We start from the raw sequence: 21,713 nt of genomic DNA on the forward strand, positions 1-21,713 counted from the left end.
ATGTTACATATAATGGCTCTGCATCTTTGTCTCCCAGGTTTTCAGATATTGAGCAGCTAATAAAAGTTATTATAGGAAGACTGTCAGAAATAACAACCCATCTGAAGTAAGGAATACTGTAATATGTAAATCAATGTCAGACAGGTGGAGGTAACAGAAAATAGCTCACCTACCCTTACCAAAAAAGTTCTTCTCTATTGTACTCAATTTAAGCCACTGAAATATGGTTCACATACTGGAGAGCAGCAGTGGGCTCAGCGCTGCCACTTACTGTCTTGAATACTGAATATAGTGTTTGTCCCCCACTATAAATACTGCATCGTACCATATTTGAAAGAAGTCATTCTCAGTCAGAGTAATTAATGACTTGTTGTTTTGTTTGTGACTCTTTGATTTTAACATTCCTCCCATTGAAGTGTCATGAGCTGCTTAGTGCTTGAACTGATCAGGTGTCAGGAGACAGTGATGCAGAGCATCATGGCAGTATTCATTTTTGTCCTTTGCATTACCTCAAAGCAGTAATGTAACTAACGTTGAGGCTCCTGTTTGTAAGATGGTGACGCTGACGTTTTGGGTCTCTGAACTTGTCACATACTGATACTTAAGGAGTAAAGGATTGTAGGTCGGGTTGGCAGCCACCTGAAAGTATCAGTATTTGACAAGTTGGAGACCAAGTCTCAAAAATCCACTGTCTTACAAGTAGGAGATGCTAATATAAAATCAGTTGAAGTCTCGTAGTCCACAAAACAGAGTTGCATCATTCTGCAAAACAACTGAAGTGGCCGTAGACTTGATTTAAAATAGAAAAACAACCAAAAAAACATCAAATGGCTCCATACAGCTCATCAGGTATAAGCCAAATTACCAGAAGCCCTAAGAACCCAAATTCATTTGAACAGATGTCATTAGCACCCTGTTTGAGCTGAAATCTTCACTGTAGCTGCTCAGCTAATCACTCACCCCGTCTGAAGTGGTTGCATGAGCTTGAATGCATGAACATTTGCTCCATGCATTTTTGGATGTTGGGCATCTGGAGACTTACACGGGTCAGACTGTATGGAGCCATTTGATGTTTTTTTGGTTGTTTCTCCGTTTTAAATCAAGTCTCCAGCTACTTCAGTTGTTTAGCAGAATGCTGCAACGCTGTTTTACTGTGAAGCTCCAGAAATGTTTTGTGGACTACGAGACTTCACCTGACTTTTGTTTTAAGATTAGAGTGAAAAACTGTTGAAAAAATCTGAAACACCACAGTGAGATTTTGAAATTTGTCAGCAGTAATGTTGATGAGTTTTAATGGGTTAAATCATGGTCCCATATAACTATTAGAAACACACCGTCAGCCATGTGGAATTGATCCTAAATCAATGCTCAGATAATATCGGATATATATGTATTAGTTTGAGATCATTTTCGATCTGGTTGAAATGCTTTTGTTACATATCTTAGTGCCTGCTGTCATTGTCTCAGCTATAATTCAGCAACACTGCAGATTATCACTCAGACAGACTAATGTTTACTATGGTATATTTACCTTCATTTGCATCTCAAATTGATATCTAAGAATTTATTTGTTGAGGGACAGTTGAGGTGATTCAAAGTTGATCCAAACATTTTGTGTCAGTGTAACCTGTATTTTGGTTAGGTAAAGAACGGAAACCAGTGTGATCTCCTCTCTGTGATACCCTCGCTCGGTCGTCCTAACAGACACAAACAACTTAAACACACTGACACACACCCTGTTTTCTGCCAACATACTTATGCTAAATTTTGTTTAGGAGAAAATTATGCCAATCAGAGACAACCTCAGGTCTGTCAAATGTAGTTCCTGCCCCATGGTACACCTACTGGAATACTGGTTGTGCAGTCTCATGTATGTGCTGTGTCAGAGTAATCTCTGGGGGCTTTCTGACCAAAAAAAAAAAAGATTTCATGCAACAGATAAATGTTAAATTTGATAGCTTTGCCAGCTGGGCTGAAGTTCGACTGGTGTACCATCTCTGGAGTGAATCATACGGTGAAATATTCCCTACAGGATGAATAAATGTAAAGCAGGGTAGGTGAGAAATATCACAATGTAAAAGGTATTTGTTCAGTCTGATATTGATGTACTTTCCCGACAATATTGTATTGGAGGAGGCATTCATTTAATTGCTTTTTATTATTGTTTTTCCAAAAAATGTTCAATTGTTACTTTAAGGCATGAGGCAAATATAAGGAGTTTTCCCATACAGGCATTCCATAAAGATACAGAGCTGGTCCTCACAGAGAAATGAGTGGTGAAACTCAGTGATAAAAGTGATGGTCTAACTAAAAGATGTGGCATACTCCTCTTTAAGGAAGAGGAAGCAGTTTGTAATAGAGGCAGTTGAATATCTTGGAGGAGCTCTTGGCTAGAATTTTTAAAAGGCAGCTACACTAACTAGACAACCAAGAAACCTTACATCAAGATTGTAGAAGCCACACAGGGAACCAAAAACCGTATGTATTTGGGTCTTCTCAAGGTTGGTCTGTCAATGGAAGAAACTAAAGCTGTTATTGCTCAAAAAGTGCCATATATTACCAAATTGATGGAGTAAAAATAAGTCTTGTTTGAGCCACTTAAGCTGGATTTGTAGCCATGAATGCTGTACATAAAATGTAAAAAGAAGAAAGGAATTGAATTGAGTTGAAAAATGAGCTTGAACTTGAAAAGCAAAATCCACCACACTGGACAGAGTACAAGTAAAAGAGGGGGTAAAATGAGCCACCCCCTGTATCTAGGTAACCATAAACAAGTAGCCATGTGACCACAAATCAAGTAAGTATACTTCAAATTACTCAATTCATGTTTGACTGAAGCACACGGAGAGGGTGGGAAGCAAACCTGAGCAAAAAAACAAACAAAAAACAAAAACTATTGTCAAGTAATCAGTCCTCTATCTTAAATAAAATAGATATAATATCTATTATATATAATAGAAAGAAAAATAACTGTGGATCTGAGCCAACATGCAAAACCGTGGAGGTCATGGGGTAAAATGTGCCAGTGATGTTGGAGCTCATCACACATAAATCGTATACATTCCTAAAAGTTGACTAATGTTAAGTTTAAGCCGCACTCAAATATTGTGCACACAAAAGCACAGACATTCTCTCTGTAGCTACACACAAAGATTACAGTTTCATCTTTACTGAAAATGTTCACTTATCATCTTTAACAAGTGCACACAAACATATGGTTTTACTTACAAGTATACTGTAAGTTTTTGCCTTTGCTAAATTGGTGGCATTAATAAAGTTCAAAATGATCGCAAAATTGTTTGATTTTATGTTAACTAAATATCAGTATTTAACGGTGGCTGTTTGCCCCTGGAAGGCTTAATTTACCTCGATCCCCTGCTCAATTTATCTCCACCCTGGGGCAAGTTGTGACATAGGACTACGTCTTTTTTTTTTTTGTCATTTAAGTTTTTATTCAATATTTTATGCCAACATCATACAAAAGACATCGGACTTCAACACAAACATCACCATAGTAAACAAAAATATACAGAAAAAAGAAAAAGAAAGAGAGAAAAAACAAAAAAAACCCACAAATCACAGCCAGGACTACGTCTTTTTGATTGGTCAGTGTTCTGAAACCATCATAGTTAGATAACTTTATTCATTTCCATAAGTACACAAAAACCTGAGGTATATATAGAAACTATTATTTGAAACAAATACACTTTTATTTTGCAGTAAAATAATCAAATGTAAAAATTGGCTCATCTTACCCCGCTCTCCCTTACAGTATGTAGAAGATGTCAAATCATTGCTCATGTAAAGCGGACAGGAACAACCCTCCACCAGGGTCTGAGTAACACCAAATGTTACCTGTCACAATCCAAAGATGGATTCCACTTTAGCTTTGATTATCGGGATCAGTGATCATGTTTGGATTAGAAGTGTTTAATACATCCATGATGACATTAAAGGACCAATGATGAGGAGTCTCACCTACCTAAGGACAATAACCAAGTTTGGGTTCTTCTGCAGGGCTAACATTGCATGTACTGTACTCTTCTTCCTTTTTGCCTTGCGTCTTTCTTGGTCTTCAGTCTAATATTGCTTAGAAACTTAGAAAGTGGTTATGTGGCTCCACCTACTGGATTTAAAATCATTTTTATGAAATGCCTGTCTAGCTAAAACTCCAATCTTTTCTCATAGTATTAGCTTGCAACGCCCACTACATCACACACCACTACAGAATCACAGTTTTGTTTTGCTGTGATCAAACCTTTCTCGCTGGGTTCTGTCCTGGAGCACTGTGGGCAGCACCTCTGAGCTCTGCAAACATCCAGACTGTTAAATGTCATCCCACTAAATGTGTCTGATGCCTGTTTGCTGTCCGACCACTTTAAATGCACGTGTACATACCAAGTATTTTAAAGCTTTAACTGTACAGTGTTATGTTAATATATACTGTAAATATCTATGAATTACTACTTTGTGTCTTATTTGTTATTGGGTGATTAATCAACATTCTCCCCTATCACTCCACACCGAGAATATTTATTTACATAATATCAATTTGTAGTTAAAAGTTCAAGTTCAAAACAACAAAACTTTCCATCAAAATACTAAACCCAACCCAACCCTAACCTTACTGATGCATAGGTAAGTGTTGAGTCCTTGATATTTCTCCATTGGACACACCTTATTATCTTTTGTGTTAAATCTGCAATATTAACATTGTGTATCTGTGCTGTCTAACAGTGTCAGTCTCTTCCAGATCGTCAGTAGCCTTCTGCCACAGTGCCGTTCCTCGTACCCTCCCCACAGCTGAGGGTTTCAGCCTCTTCTGCTCCTTTCACAGGTAAAAGCAACATCACAGACACAGTACCAGCAGACTGTAGGGACACATTTTCACTGCCCTCTTCAAATCTGCCCCTTTACGCCACAAGTTGTCCACTTTTTTCCAATTATGACACATTCACCCAGATTAGGAAAATATTGTCTTATTCTTTGAGTCATTGTATACTCCTTTAAAATAAGGTTTAGAAAAAACTCTAAATTCCTAATATCTTCAATGTAGGGTTTCCTTTTTTTAAAAAAGTGGAATAATAGTAAAGAAATGATACTATATACTATTACTGTAATATTAGACAATGTCTTACATTTACTGCCGTGCTGTCTGTCTGTCTGTCTGTCTGTTGGTCAGTCTGTAACTTTCCTCTAGACTGAAATATGTCAATAGCTATTGAATGGATTGCCATCAAAAAATGTACAGACATGTTCCCCAGAGGATGAATCCTACTGACCTGGTCATCCCCTGATGTTCCCTCTGGCACCACCATGGTCCATGAGGTTCACATTTGTGGTTTACTTGAAATGCCTCAACAATATTTGGTCCATTGCCAGGAAATCTGCTACAGACGTTCTCGTTCCCCTTATGATGAACAGAAATAACTTTGTTGATGCTTGGACATTTAATATAGTACCATTATGTACAGTAAGGAAACTTTCAGTTAGTCCTGTACTTTGATTTCTGACCAAATACCTGCAAAGCACGTAATTTCTGTTTAGTGCTAATTAGCAAATGTTAGCCTGCTAACATACTTGACTTAGATGTTAAACATTATCCCTCTTTGGATTTTCATCTTAGAATTCTCACTGTGAGCATGTTAGCATGCTGATGTTAGCATATAGCAAAGCTCCAGTGTGTAACAGACCTGCTAGCATGACTGTAGACTCTTAAGCCTCGTCTCCACAAAGCAGTCTAGTATAGCTCTTCTTGTTTTTTCTTACCCTTCTTTGAGGTACCTAACATGCTGATCCAATAATAAAAAGTAGAGTTAAACAACTGCAGACCACTAATTTATCAGTCTGAACAACCAGAGTCCAGCACTCTGTTGTACAATTTCCCAAGCTCTTTTTTTTCAGTTGTCTGTTGTCTCGATTCCAGCAGCCTTTTATCAAGCAAAGCCTGTTTCCTTGTCGTAATAAAGACACACCTGTTATGGAAATCCCAACAGTTCACCTCCAACACGTCAGCAACACATTAACAACACACGCTGTTTACGTGTCGGGAGTCGCATGTTTTTTAATTGTTTGGCTTTCCATAAGCTGTCTGATGTGTGCAGAGATTGTGTGGTCGAGCAAAAGCGAGCGTGCGGCAGAAAAGTGACAATGAATGCAAACAGCGCAGAGGGAAAAAAGGCTAGTAGTGGGGTGGTAGTGATGTGTGGGTTGACCAATAACCCACAGGACCCACCAACTGACCCATGGGTTAGGCAGGTTTGGGTCAGCTTGCAAGAAAATAATCACGGGTTTGGAAGGGCACCAGGACATCTTTTGGAGAGTCACCGTTACACAGCATTTCAGCACATCCATGAACGTGCTTTTAGCTCAGCTGGCCGTGTGCTCGAAGCCCTTCAAAATAGTTTCAATTCTGGAACTGTGGTCTCTTTTTCGTATCGGAGTCCTCCATCCCCAGCAGTGGGATCAGCACCTCAGAGAGCACAATGGCACACAGCTTTGCCCTTTGTCTTATCCTCAGTCCTTTTAACAATTGAGTTAATATAATGCATGAAGTTGTTTTGTGGTTCGGGCAGGGTATGGGTGGTTGATTAGCATTTATTTTTACAGGTTGGGCGGTAAGGGTTGGTTCTCATAATGGGCTGGCTTGGTGCAAATATTAAGGTATTTAGGTAGGTTTAGGTACAGTTACCACGGGTTACATAGGGTTCAAAGGGTACTATTCTGAAAGGACTTTGGTGGAAATGCAGTTTTAGGGCCCAAATACATCAAACAGACATCAAAGAACCAGTGATAAAAAAGACCTCACGTTGCCTGTGTCTTGGCTAAAGAGCTGCACCTGGAGCTGGAATCTATGATGGGGACAACACAGGGATCAGACCTGTACAAAGAGTGTCAGGATGTTTGGAGAGCCTGAACCTGCTATGGACTAAATTACTGAACGTGACCACTGATTGATCTCCAAATCTGACAGGGAAAAAATGTCGGGCTCCTGCGCAGGATACAGGACTGGGTAAGAGAGGACAGCCACCACCACCCCCCACCCCCCACCCCCCAAATAAGATTTGGTATTCCGACACTGCATCATTCACCAGGAATCCCTGTGTAAAGTGTGTTGCAACTTGATCATGTTGCCAAGATGGTGGTAAAACTTGTGAACTTTATCCGGGTCCGCAGGCTTAACCATCGCCAGTTCATCCAGTTACTGGAGGAGTAACGATGGCTACCCTGGATTTGCCACCTTGCCACACCAACAGATACACCCCTACTCTCTCAGACCTCCACACCGAGTACAACAGTCATTTCTCTGACTTTGCTAAGATTGAAGCAGAGCTGGAGCTGGTGTCATCTCCCCTATCATTCAACAGTGAGAAAGCACCCCTGGATGTGCAACTAGAACTGACTGACATACAGTAGCTACAGTAGTAGACATACCCTGCTCTCAAAGAAAAGTTCACTATATCCACACTGGACAACTTCTACTGCTCACTGAAGGAAACACAGATTTTTTTTTTTATTTTAGTCTTACACATGAAGTGTGAGACCACACCTTTGTTTAGGAATAGTTAATACTGGCCTGGTCTTTTCTTCATTCAGTGCTGTAGGTCTGTTCTGCATTTGGTGCTAACGTTCGAGTCAGTTGCACAAGTAAAAACAGTCTCACACATTTGTTCATAGTGTCTGTGAGTATTAATATGTTCTGCATTTATTGGTGTAAGTATGTCCTCTAATGGTGAACATTACATTTTGAGACAGTCAAATCCATATTTTTGATGTAATGCAATGGGTTTTACTAGTGACCTGTGTAGCAGGACATACTGTATGTTTCACACTAAGGCTGAACCGTGATCTCTGCTCCTTGTTCTCAGCAGCAGTGTGTCGACCCTTTTGGATCACTCAGCAGACGCCCACCATGAGTGCCTCCTGTCTGGCTTCCTCAGTCCACTCTGGGTCCTCCACTTCTGTGGAACATACCACCTGACCCCTCACACTGTTGACCCATAAGACTCACCCAACATTTTGTCTGGAGGAACTGGCCTACCTGAACTGGCCTACCCACAATGCCTCTACAGGGAGTGCCCGGCTCACACTTACATTGCTTTGGAGAAGCAGAAATGCTACTGTGACACGTGCTACTGCCAGCAGAGCCACAAGAACCTACTTATGCAGCCATGCCAGAACTGCAGTACCTATTTATCCACGTATTCATCTGTTCAGTTCCAATCATCAAAATTAAATTGATCAAATCCTTTTGGTGTCACTCACAGTTGCTATTGTGTGTGTTCACATTAACATTTGGTTGAAGAGTCCCATCATGTGTATTAATCACAACAGTATAGTATCATACATGTATGTTAATCCTTGTGTGTATTCCATTAAGCATGTGCAGTTGTATAGATTTTAGCTTTTGATGCTTCAAACATGGTTGCTTGTTTTTAACTCATGTTTTCATTTTTTCTGGTTTACATGTATTATTCATACACATAAAGTCTGCCTCCTCATTTAAAAATGAAGTATGTAGGATAAGCACAAACTGAAGCAATGCATTCCAAAAATGTTGTATGTGTTACTGTAAACGTTTCATTAAAAGCTGCAAAAAGCTGACAGCACATCGATATTCAACATGTCCTCTTCGTTTAGTTGGCAGTGCTTGGATGGAACTTCACACAGTGAGGCTCCTCTGTACTCTTCTACAGTGAAATAGGACTGTGCTGTCAATCCACAAATGCTGATGATTCACTTGCAGCACAACTGCCAAATGCTGAAGCCAACAGGACACAACTGGATATGAGCTCATATGAGCCTGGGGAGAAAAAAATAATGTGTATCATTTAAAAAAGGACTAGCATCATTGGAAAAAAGCTGATGATGAGTGGATTTCTGCACAGGACAGATGTAACAAGGTGTTTACCCGCTGACTTCACTACACTTTGTAGTACTGAAATCCAAAGGTGTCACATCCTGCAAGTTTACCTGCATTTATTAGTACCACTTTGTTTCTGAGGCCACATATGGAGCCTCACTACTGCAACACTGAAGTCTAAAAGAAGTTTGATCTACTTAAATGTGATTTCACAAGACCGTGCTCTTCTGTCAGGATGTTACTCTTATTTACTTGATGACCATTCATAAGCAATATTGTTGCAATACATTTGTTTCAGACATTTTCTCTCTAAAAGCATCCCTTTCAAATCAGAATTAAACTTCTAATACTCAAGTTTGCTTTCTCTTTTCTACTTGTTTTTTCCATAGACAAACATGTATGTTTGGATATCATCTATAGAAATATATCATCTATTATCTAAGACTTTTAAAGTATTAGTTTGCTTGTTTCTATATGGGAGGACAAAGATCCTATTAATGGCAAAGGTAAGGAAGCCATAATACCTGAAGGATGGCTGGGAGAACCAACAATCCACTAAATGCCCCTAAAACATGGCTGTCTGAATAGGTCCCACATCTTAGAAAGTGAGATTTCCTGTCTTTTTTAAAATGATAAAACCATGAAGAAATGTACACATGCCATATTCAGAGACAGTGCCTTTAATTGAGCTGTCAGGACTTGTGATGTCATAACTTTACAGTCACGGCATCTGCAGCGCCCCCTGCATGGCCATAGTTACATAAAAATGCCAGCAGAGCTGATGTGAAAGCATGCTACCTGCTCAGGCCTGTGAACGCTGGCCAGTCAGAGCAGACTGGGCTTTGGGGAGGGGTCTTAAAGAGACGGAGCTAAAACAGATTGTCAGGCGGGATGAATAGAAGTGCTGCAGCAATGGACGGTATGAGAAAAATGATGTGTTTTTTTGAACATTAAAGCCTGTAAAGATTTTCTGGTAGACACACAAAACAAAAATATGAAGCTGGGAATGAGCAGAATATGGGACCTTTATGTCAGAATATCTAGTTAAAGGAACAGAGACCCTAAAACTTCCACTAAGATTTCTTGATTTACCTGTGATTTATTTACTTGTGACCTTTTTTTGATACATGTGTATGAAATAATTTGCGGTGTGTGATCTGTGAATAATCTTTAGACTGTGAAGTAGTAACCTACATGGTAAGTTTTCAGGTCCAACTCTCTGGTGTTCTTTGATCGTTCTGAGTCGTAGGACTGATTGTTTGATGATCAGTAATACTGTCATGCCTGCTGAAATGTTTGCATCACAAGGTCAAGGTGAGCTTTATTGTCCAAGACAGTGACATTTGGGTGGTCAATGTGCAGAAGTACACAAAACAAACTCTACATCAACATTAGAATCAACTAATAAATACAGTATATTGCACCATACAAGTATTGCATGAAGATTACCATTGCACAAAGTCCTGGCAGCACCATCACATCCTGTTTTTCTATTGTCCCTCTCATTTAACAATCTAATTTGCTGAAGGACAAATGACTTGCTAAACCTGGCTGTTCCTATTTATACCTCTGTCTCTGATATGATATGGTGATATTTTATCTTATCTTAACCTGATAAAATAACCAAGAGTCAGACATCTAAAACTAGGAAAGGAGAGGAGAGATTAGTGCGCTCAGATTTTTCCATGACCATACATTGTCTGGAGAGTGTACTGAACATGGCTGAGGGGTGAACAAGATGCTCTGAGTTTCAGTGGCTCCTTCTGTTTGTGGGTTTCATCTTTTAACCACTAGAGGCCACAAGAGCCTAAGGATCAGTGATTACAGCTGATAGAAAAGGGCGAGTACAAACTTCTTTACAGAGGACCTTCCAGGGTTTCCTGTCACTGCTATGTTGTATTATCTATATAAATAGCATTTCCCATACAACCCAAATATCTTTTTTTCTGGCAATAACTAATAGTTGAAAAGGCCTTAAGCCATATATATTAAGTCAATGAGAAAGTTATTTGTGGGCAGAGGAGGATAGCAGCAGCACAGTATTATTTCTCCTCACTCAGATCGAGGGTCTAAGGACAGAGGATGTCTTTCACTGTACAGATCATAAAGCCCATTGAGGCAATGTGATTGTGATTTTGGGCTATATAAATAAAATTGATTTGATTTGATATTTAGGTTGATAATAGATATTCATAGTCCCCACTTTGTGCAGCCACTGTTGTTCAGGCTTTACCTGAACAGGATATAAAAACGACATTGAAAAGTGAATCAGCTAACCGGTACTTATTTATTCACACCTCTTGACAGATGTACAAGTTTTCATGGGACATCTCATCACCTAGCATTGGGAGAGCGAAGCTCATATCAGTGTTTCTGACAGTTTGGAGTTGGAAGAGAAGGTAACATTCTACAACCACTAACAAATTAAAAAGCGCGTGTTGTTTAAGGCTTTGGCAAATATTTTCTTCAAGTTTATTGAGTAGTGTGTGGAAACCTTGGAACAGTATTTAGATAATCATTTAAACAGACAGGCAGAACCCCTTGAAGCTTGAGTCTTGCTTCTATGGCATCTGATTAGCAAGATCAATATTTTAACATTGAAGTTGGGGACTCCCGGACAGCTGGCCGCACATAACACATATTGTATGTGCATAAATTACAACTGTTGAATCTAGTTAAGGAAACAGGCTAACCTCCACTGCCCTCCTCAGCTTGAGCTGTTCCTGGGCACCTGGAGTTGGCAGCTCCTTTTAAGTGCATTCATCCCCACCTGCTCACTGCTCTCTCTCTTTACACTGGAACAGCTTTCTTATACACCTGAGTCAGGACACCACCCACCAAAATCTTACAGGATAGCTACAAATTTAATTAAAATAAAAGGGGTGCCGCCACATCCCTAAAACCTTAATCACACCCCATACTGCAGGATTTCTTCACCCTCTGACAAATTGTTTGTGCTGCGCAGATCATCTGAACTTTGCCTCTCATCCTGGGACTGGAGCATGAGGGATCTTTGAATCATAACTCTGAGCAGCAGTAACCACCTACACTCTTCTTGTCCATAGCACATTATTTTACACGCTCTCAGTGACTCTGCCAGGTGCTAGAATTTCTTTCACTTCCTCTCCTGACAGTTTAAGAACTGATATAAAACAGTCCCTATACATGTAATCGCTGACAGCTTCAAGGTTCCCTATCCATTACTAAACATAACTCCTCAACAGTAACACTGATGGAATTTAGACCGGTAATCTCCAGCTGTATGATTCACACAGGTCTTGTGCTTAGTGTTACAATGTTATACACAGTGTTGTGCAAGTTCACACTAAACAAGAACTAGTTCACTTCACACAGATTAAAATGAACTAGTTCACATTCATTTCTTCCATATTCTTCTATATGAATCTTGGCTGTAACAAAGTTATAAAAGGCGTTTCTGATTCTTTACACTACATTACTTGATGCTTACCAATGCTCACGTTGATGTTCGTTAGGTGCAAACGGATACATTCAGTTCACCATTCATCAAAATATTGGTAGTGTTTAACCAGTGTGTGTGTGTGTGTGTGTGTGTGTGTGTGTGTGTGTGTGTGTGTGTGTGTGTGTGTGCGCGTGTGCTGTGAGGTCCAATTAAAAGGAAATGTAATACAAGAGCAGGAGCAGCAACTTCAGCACCACAACCTCTTATATTTGGCTCTTGGCCTGTTCAAATATCGGATGCTAAAAGGAAAAGAAACTGGACAGATGAAGTCAGATGTACTTAAGCTGTAAGCATCTACCTCTGTGTATGGGTCTGTTGCCGTGGTAATAGTAATCTTTAATGGAGAGATGCACAGGTAATGTAATTCATATTTTCCTCATTGATGATGTATTATTTAATTCATCCACAACCACACACTAACACTAGACCAAGGGGAAAAGTTCAATCATACACCTCTAGGGACTGCATGACTCATATTTCCAATAACAATGCACATCATGCCAGTCAGTCTTTCTGGTTTTTATTTTAGCAGCATCATTGCTAAATAAAATGGAAAATATATACTGTATATTATAGATTGCAGATTGAGCAGACTGAGTTCATATGAAGTACAAGCTTTGCATTACCACATAATCTGTGCAGAACAGCATGTTATCAGTGGGCACAGCACTAGTATTATCTTAATCAATACATTTTACTGGTTTACAGATCCAGTCTTAAAGGGGCTCAGTGGAACTTCAGGGGGGTCTTATTCTTCATGACATGCTACAATCCGCTAACATATGGCCAGTGTTAAAAGGGTTAATCCATGTAAATTTCTACAAATTGTGTCACAGAGCCACTTTAAGTCTCTTGGACTGCTCACAAACTCATTGAGGCTGCCTCGACAATATCAAGTATGTTTGATATTTACCATTTAAATTCTGGATGACAACCTCTGTACTTTCCAAGACAGTCCACAATAACCAATGAAAGAGGCAGCCCAGAGCAGCTGACAGTGCTGCCAAGCAACAGTGAACATTATAGCCCTTGAGGGTAACATTAGCTAGCATTCTACTTGTGAGAGAAACTGAAAATCTCACCTTCAGTTCTCTCTGAAGAATAGAAAACCTGTGTTGTCTGCGCCTCCACACTCATCCAGACTCATTTCACCTTCTGCTTTTTTCCCTTTTCCCCCCATGTTACTTCAGCAAGTTGTTGCACCATGCCAATCTCCATTAGGTTTACGTCTGCTTCCCCATGAGATCATGTGAGTGGGGTCACATGTGAACCCAGCTTCAGTCTGCAGAGCCATGAAGCGAGAGTGCTGAAGCCGCTGCTACAGTGTTATGACCTGTGATATTACAGCATAATGTGACAGTGTTCCACAAAGCTTGTTAAGTTGCCACAGAATGCTGTGAGTAAACAGGTATCTGCTCAAGTGCATTCTGGCATTAAAGCAAAGGGAAAACCCAATACTGAGTTATTCTGACATTCATTTATGGACTTTTGACAAGTGGTCTCAGACTTTTTGACTGGACTGTATATCTTGTTGAGTTGTGAACTTACATTATCCCAAATTACATACCATTTAAGTCAGACAAATAAAATGGCTATTTATATCAAACGTCTGTATCACCATGGAAATGACTTTGCACTTAAACACACATGGACATGATGCCTTAACAAGTGAATAATACCAACAATTAAGTGTCATACAGAAGATGAGGGTGGTGAATGGAGCTGTGTCAGTCAGCAGTTTTGGCCTTAAGCTTCTGTAAGCATTATTTTCTTACTAAAATAAATGTTAAATAGCTATATATTCCAACAGTTGTCACTGGACTACACTTATGAACGCAACTGTTCAGCTGGTAGCCAAACAGACGACGGAACAATGAGCCCATGAAACTGAACATGAATGAGACTTTTGAAGTGTTGTTCATTTGTTGTTAACGTGTGTAACACAACAAATATTTTTGACTTTTGTCACTCACTGCTGTTCTCCATGGGTATTAAGAATCATCTCTCATACTATGAACCAGGTCTCAAACTCACAGCAGTAACAAAGAACAGCAGCTCTGCACACTGAAGCAATATCTCAGGTACTGAGTTCAGATACAGCATTTTCAGATGAGAGTCTGTAGACTCCTTCAGATGAATGTGTCGAAGCTGATTTTCTGTGTTCTGACTTTACCTTTTGTAAAAGCCCATATGAGATTGAAATCACACAGTCTCTGTTATTACAAATCAGTACATGAGGAGCAAATGGTGCTCGTGTCCTCCCAGGGGATGTGATGTAGGAGGAATAGTTTGGCTTTGGTAATAAACTGTGTGCATGTTGCTGTTAGCTGTGCTGTCCATGAGGGAAGACCTGCAGACGGTGATTGATTGCCTCAATCGATCCACTCCAGACAATCTCCATTATGGTTCTACGTGAGGAGACTGCACTCAGCCCTCTGGGAGACAGCACCCAGAGTCGCACCGCCGTCGCCCTACCTACCTCTGTCACGGCCATCTGTAAACATTTGTCAAGTGAGAGGCGGGGAGGACGGTGGTGATGCCCGCTGGTGCTGAACCCTCAGCTGCTGCGTGTTGTCTGCTGTTCATCCTCCACTTCTCTGCTCTCCTTCAGTGGCTCTTTGTCACTCTGGAGGAAACTTCCATCTCTTGAAACAGACATTCAATTATATTTAACTTAAAATGGCCCATTCCCCAAATTGAAAGGAAAATAAATTGACATATTTTCTCATAATTTTTGCCTCTGCATCTTGCTATTATGACCTAGAACCTGTATGGGATCTGTAACTTGTAACTGTGACTGCAAGATACGCCTGCATGCTTCGAGGAAAATTCTGGTTAATCCCAATTTGTGTCTTCGACAAAATAATCTCAAAGTCTCAACTCAACCGACTAGGCTCTGCAATCACATCACATGGATTCTCCTACCACTGTTATGCAGATGACACCCAACTGTTCCTCTCTTTTCCCCCATCCTTCGATACCCACGTTGCAACGCACATCTCGGAATGTCTGGCGCATCATCTCAAACTCAGCCTTAATAAAACTGAACTCCTCCTCATCCCGGGGAAAGACCGCCCTCGCATGGACCTGTTAGTCACTGTCGAGGATGTCACAGTATCGCCTTCATTGACTGCAAGGAACCTGGGCGTAATTCTCGACGACAGACTATCCTGCACCCCCAACATCACTGTTGTGGCCTGATCCTGCAGATTTGCTCTCTACAACATCCACAGGATCTGGTCTTTCCTCACAAAGGACGTGACACAACTCCTGGTCCAATCGCTGGTCATCTCCCGCCTGGACTACTGCAACTCACTCTTGCTGGGCTCCCAGCCTCTGCGACTAAACCATTGCAATGTATCCAGAGCACTGCAGCGCACCTTGTTTTCAATCTACCCAAATTCTCCCATGTGACCCCCCTCCTCCGTGACCTCCACTGGCTTCCTGTTGCAGCCCAGATCTGATTCAAGATGATGGTACTGGCCTTCAAGGCTGTCAACGGAACTGCACCCATCTACCTCCAAACACTGGTCAGACCACACGCCCCAGCGTGAGCACTTCGCTCCACTGCTTCAGCTGGCCAGCTGGTACCGCCATCGCTAAGAGCAAACAAAGGTCATTCAGTGAAGTCACGATTCTTCTCTGTTCTGGTGCCTCAGTGGTGGAACGAACTCCCGACCAATGTCAGGACGGCAGAGTCACTTGCTGTCTTCCACAAAAGACTCAAGACTCACTTGTTTAGACTTCATCTCGACCCCGCATAGCATGACTCCATCTTGTGACACATGTACTTATTGTAAGTTGCTTTGGACAAAAGCGTCTGTAAAATGCACTAAATGTAAATGTAAATCAGCTGGGTGTACTGCATTCTCTGTGGGGACCTTGAGATGTGGTTGAACAACACATCTTCATACCTCAACAACTGAAGAAGTCAACTGCCAGTGACTCCTAAAACGACATATACCACCACCCTCAAAACAGCACGATCGTTGCAGCGTATCAGCATCAGGCGAACTGGTACTTCATTGTTGGCTTAAAATAAAACCGCTATGTTATGAACCTAACTTCAGTTTTGTATCTCACAGTCTTCTCTTTATCAGTTGGCAGTTGTTGTGGAGGTGGATCAGATGGTATCACACGATCTAAGTATTGAATATTCATTAAGTGATGACAGGTGGCTGTACATGGGTGCAGATATCGTGGAGCCGTCTGAGTCAAGCCTTTATTGTTATGTTATTTTGTTATTTTATTTCTATATAGTAAATAACGTATACTTTTTTATAAAGTGTATATTTTTCTACTTTTTGTTGGGCACTAGTGTTTAACTTTACCCAGTACTACTATTTTGACGCAGTGTTGGTGTTATTTTTATATTACAGTTGCATTACTGGATCAAACCAACCCATCTGTTGGGAGGTGTTCTACCTGTTGGTATTAAATACAATGTATCCAGTTATTGCATCTGTGCTATGTTGACCCCACAGTGTACCTTTTGACTGGTCTTTCTTAGTGTGTACAGAGGCCTAAAGATGACCAAGAGTTGTCAGTATGGAACCATGAATCACTATGGGTGTGCATAAACACAGAAACACACGTCATATTCTCAACCGAGGCTCAAATACAGTTATTCACAGCATATAAAGCATAATATTAATCAAAGCATTTGGTATAATATGAGACAAGTATATACGAGTATCTAAATATGACTGTCTTTAGACAGTTAAGCTTACAGTGTGGTTGAGGAAAGCAGGAAGGCATGCATTGGGTCAATTCAGTGTGTTGTCTTGAGTGAATTGCTTTCAGGTTCCAGTTGATTCCTGTGAGTAAACAAGATGGTGATGAGGTTTGGTCCCTCCTGACAGTGTTTGGGTGAAAACGTCCTGCTGTTGATCAGCTGCTATCTTAAAGACACAGCATCTTGTCGGCTCTTCACAGCTGTGTGTCTACGATGCACGAGTCGTCCTTCAGACCACAGCTGTCCTGAGGCTGAAGAGAGCTGAGCGTCTGCTGAGGGCCCTGCAGCCACCAGAGACACCACCACATCAAGCATGTCATCTCACTTGGGCTTTTTTTAATAACTCTGAAAGATGTCCCAACAACTGGATGGATTGCCATTTAATTTGGTACAGAAATTCATGTTCCACTCCAGCGTCATTGGGGGGTCATGACTGACAGGGGGCCCCAAGAATTATGTAAAAAAACAAAAAAACAATATTAAATTATTAACCCATCATAATTAATATCATATTTTATTCAAAATATAGTTTAAAAAAGTAACGGTCTCTTTGTCTTTACTTGGTTTTGGCAAAGAGTAAACCACCCCCCTGTATCTGTATGAAATGGTACGGTCCTGCCAGAGCTCAGTGGTGCAGACAGGAGTTGGGTAGTGAGGCCCAGGAGGAGCACCGGGTCATGATCCCTGAAAGGAACGAACAAAATGGAAAGACAGGAGAGTGAAACAAAGGGCGACAGTTTTTCTCCAAGATAGGTGGGTGTAGTCTGTGAGTGGTCGACGTCGACAGTAAAATAAGATACACATTTCAGTTACATTTCACTCCTTTCTGACCCACATTTAATCAGTGCAGGTCAGAGTTTAGCAAGCTAATTATTCTAAATCAGTTGTCCCTGCCCCTCCTACCAGACTCAACAACAGATTCATCAGCAGCCCTGTCTCCACATTCCCCTCCTCAACCCCATGAACATCTCAAGAAGATGAGCAACAGTGTGTTGAATGACATGTCAGTCAGCATCATTGCAGGGGTCTGTGGGAATTTATCTTTTTTTTGTTATACTATTACAATAAAAGAAAACAAAAACTTTTTCAATCAAACTCTGTAATTATTTTTCCACATATTGATAAGTATATAAAACAAAACCAGCCTACAGTCTGTACTGGATGCTGACAGTTTGAAGCATTGAGTGACTCAGTCTGTATTAAATTTACAGCCAATACTAAAATAAAAATCTTCAGATGCTTTGATGCAGAAATATTACTGTTTGATAACATCTACAGATATGGACTTAATTAATCCCATGAGGGGCGATTTGTTTGAGTAGCTTGTTGAACACAAAACAAAACTACACCAAGGAGGTAAAATTCTAAAAAATCTATCAATAATCTTATTAAATAAACTTGATAAACACAATAAAATATCAAATCTAGTGGTGATGATACAGAACTGCAGGTAGTTTGGCAGTAAACATACTGTAAGTACTGGACCACAAGAGACAAGACAGTTGCAAAGGTAGAGTTGTGTAGCTTTGATTGGGTCGATTAAGACCTGGAGATGTGGTTACAGCAGTTGCAGGGTTCGCGTGGCCTGTGGTGATGGGGCCCAATGAGATATTTTTGCATGGGGCCAAAAATCTGATGCTGCTTGTAGTCTGCGAGTACTGATGGACACTCCCCTCACTGGTCAGCAAGCATCTTGTGATGCTGACGCAATGTTCAAAGGTCAAAGGTTGTGCACATCAAGCTGAAGAGCACCACAGAACTTAAAACATACACCAGAAATAGGTAGTCTTCTGTTGGTAACTGCCGCTCTGCTAATGCAGCTGCTAGCAATGAAGAGTGGTGAGTGCAGACACGAAGGGAGTTGGCGATACATTGCCTGCTGTGACAGCGAACAGTCTAGACAATGAGAAGTCCCCAGCCTGTAGCAGCGATGGCCCTGCTGCGAGTGCAACCATCAGCAGTGGATTTCCTGTTGAGAGGGCAAACAGCCCCTGCACTTCCTGGAGATCCTGCACTGTGGGGACCATAACAGAGCAGCTCCAGGAAGAGGCTATCAACGGAGGGTCTGCAGCTCTCTGTTGATAGAGAAGGACACGCTCTTTTACCAACGATTTACTTTATTCCCATCTCCAGAACAACAAATTTGTCCCAAGGGAATGGCTTCTTTACTCATCGTCGACTGGTTCAGTTTACTGCTATACAGTATCTGCAAGCGCCTGTCATCACAAAGGTACGCATTTCTCAGTGAATTCTTTGATTGGAAACATCCAGAGAGGATTTGTGAAAAGAGTGCAGTGCATAGACAAAACATGCTTTCTTTAATGCACAGGTCTAAACACGTTGGCAGAGAGGACACTACTTGCCTGACAGTAGGCAGAATGCCTGGAAAGTGGTCCTCAGACGTGTTGTTGCTGTCTTTACATTTTCGGGAGTGAGAGGACTGCCATTCCAGGACAACGAACCCCTGGGTTTGGCACAATGGGAAAGCCAGATGAAAGCCATTGATTGACATTTGTGCTACTGTGCCTCTTAACTTGTCCTTATTAAAATGCTCAGAATGACTGTACGATATTGAAGCAGTGCTTGATCAATATATCGGCTGGCTGATATTATCAGCAGATATTGGCCTGTCACAGATACATCAGTATTTTATTGGTGTACAGGTATGGAAACCTTTTTTTTTCAGAACATCATGCAGAAAAAGATGCTTGGGGTAATTTATAATTATATAATTCCCACCAAATTTTACATTTTGACACCGATTAAATTATTATGTTGGATCTGTAAAATACCCTGCCACCAAAATGTACGTATACTAGTCACAAGGGCCTGATCACCACATTGCTGGATTGTTGCTCAGGGGCAAAGTGAAGTGTTAATCTGGCCCTGCCTGTAAAAACTAACACCTGTGTTGGCTATATCTGACAACCTTTACTATAGATACAGGTGCTGCACAATGCTTGGCAGATGAATCAAGTTGTGTTGGGAAGGTTTGGTTCCAATGTGTAACTCCCTGCTTTTACTTGTTTGTGCACAGATCAAACAAACCAGAAGGTGTTACACACTGAGCTTTAGTGGTGATGGTAGGTGTATCTTTAACTTTGGACAGAGACAAGTTAACTGTTTCCCCATGCTTCCAGTCATTATGCTAAGCTAGGCTATGTTCTGACTCCAGCTCACACACAGACATTAGAGTGATATACATTTTCTCATGTAATCTCTATAAACAGATATCTGCATATGAATGCATAGTCTTTATGCAAGAGACAATGTTTCGGTATCGTAAACTTTCTGGTTTCAGTTTGTAGTCTGTCTGAGGTCTGAGTGCCAAGACAACATGAGACCAATAACATCTGAGCTGACTTTGGCTGCATGCAGGATAGCAAAGGAAATGCAGGAAAGTATCAGCTATCGTCTGATGACGATTCAGAATTAAATGAGCTTTTTTTAAAAATGTATGTACAAGGTTCAAGATAATTCATTTGTCATTACTGTGTTTGAGCACCAAGCATCGATGTTATAAACACAGTCCACCTCCCCCCGTCCAGCTGTAGTCCTGCGCTCTGTTGGCTCAGAACATGGTCCATCCTTCAAGTGCAAATGGAGACAGGTCTCTGTGGGCATAACAGTCTCCGATTTCATGTCGTTTGGCCAGTCGTGATGGTCTCAAAGTCCACTGCTCTTAGTCTAAAACTCCGGCTTTCTTAACCAATGATGATAACAGTATTTCTGCCATGGGCAATAAAGCAGAGAAAAAAAAGAAAGGGAACATAATTTGGAGGAGCTACCAGCTGCTGCATCATGTGGCGTCGTTGCCATAGCAAAAAGAAGAAAAAAAGAAAAGTGCATTGATTTGCAGATTAAATTAAGAGTTGTTTCTTGACTCCATTCTCGCGTCGCGAGTTGCTAATTGGACTATAAACGATGATCGGCACATAGAAGTGAAAAAACAAAACAAAACAAAAAACAAACAAACACATTTTTAAAAAAGGGAAAAAGACATTAAAGCTTCATACAGTTACTGGCCCTTGTTAATAAGACAGTCCAGTCATTTCCATCATAAAGGTTAATCCAATGGGTGTTGACATCCTCAGATGGTAGGAGTAGATGAAGACTTTGTCTTGATTCTTGCTGGACTTCTCAGGAATAAAGGAAGACCTGAGCAAGATCTTGGAGATCAAAACATTGCCTTGAAAAGAGAATTAAACTATCTGTGCAGACATTTCTCTTTTTTTCCTTTGTATGACACAAGCACCTTAGTTAATTTTGCCAAAGAGCAAAGACAGATTTTCAATGCTTAGGTCATCTTGCATTGATTAGAGTTAGACATTTAAATCTTCAAGTAAAATCTCTACAGGATCTTGATAGAATGACATCTTACCTCCGCTCAGTGTGTAGGTTTTCTTTTAAAGCCTCGGTGGACATGTAACCCTACATTGTTCTTCTAAACAAACAGCAGTACCTGCAGTCTTAAAAATCTCAAAGGCCACAGTACATCACTGCAAGGCTAACCAATCCTCTGAATTTCATCAGAAAGTCAGCTGAAATTCATGCATTAAATTTTAAATTGAATTAATGAGCGTTTCCACTAAAACTTTTAATAGCCTATCCGATAAGAGAAATGGTGTTGTGGG

General features: G+C 40.7%; 1 protein-coding gene across 3 annotated transcripts in view; it reads left to right on the plus strand.

Annotated features, from left to right (window-relative positions):
- The window catches only part of LOC311252688 (protein bicaudal D homolog 1-like), a 65,924-nt gene extending 56,707 nt beyond the window's left edge, over nucleotides 1-9,217 (plus strand). Inside the window, exons 13-14 of one of the 3 annotated variants that reach the window (XR_014621573.1) lie at nucleotides 4,738-4,837; nucleotides 7,869-7,884. Coding sequence is in view for 2 of the 3 variants with exons in the window: in XM_084346098.1 (XP_084202224.1) it covers nucleotides 4,754-4,807 (54 nt within the window). In the remaining variant the exon portion in view is untranslated. Of the gene's footprint in view, nucleotides 1-4,737; nucleotides 4,838-7,868 lie in introns of all 3 variants that reach the window. The other 2 variants (XM_084346098.1, XM_084346099.1) reach the window with 2 other exon arrangements.
- Nucleotides 9,218-21,713: the final 12,496 nt, after the last annotated feature.

Source organism: Pagrus pagrus (assembly GCF_965226575.1).
Source record: "Pagrus pagrus genome assembly, chromosome: 23".
In the NCBI taxonomy this organism is placed as follows: Eukaryota; Metazoa; Chordata; class Actinopteri; order Spariformes; family Sparidae; genus Pagrus; species Pagrus pagrus.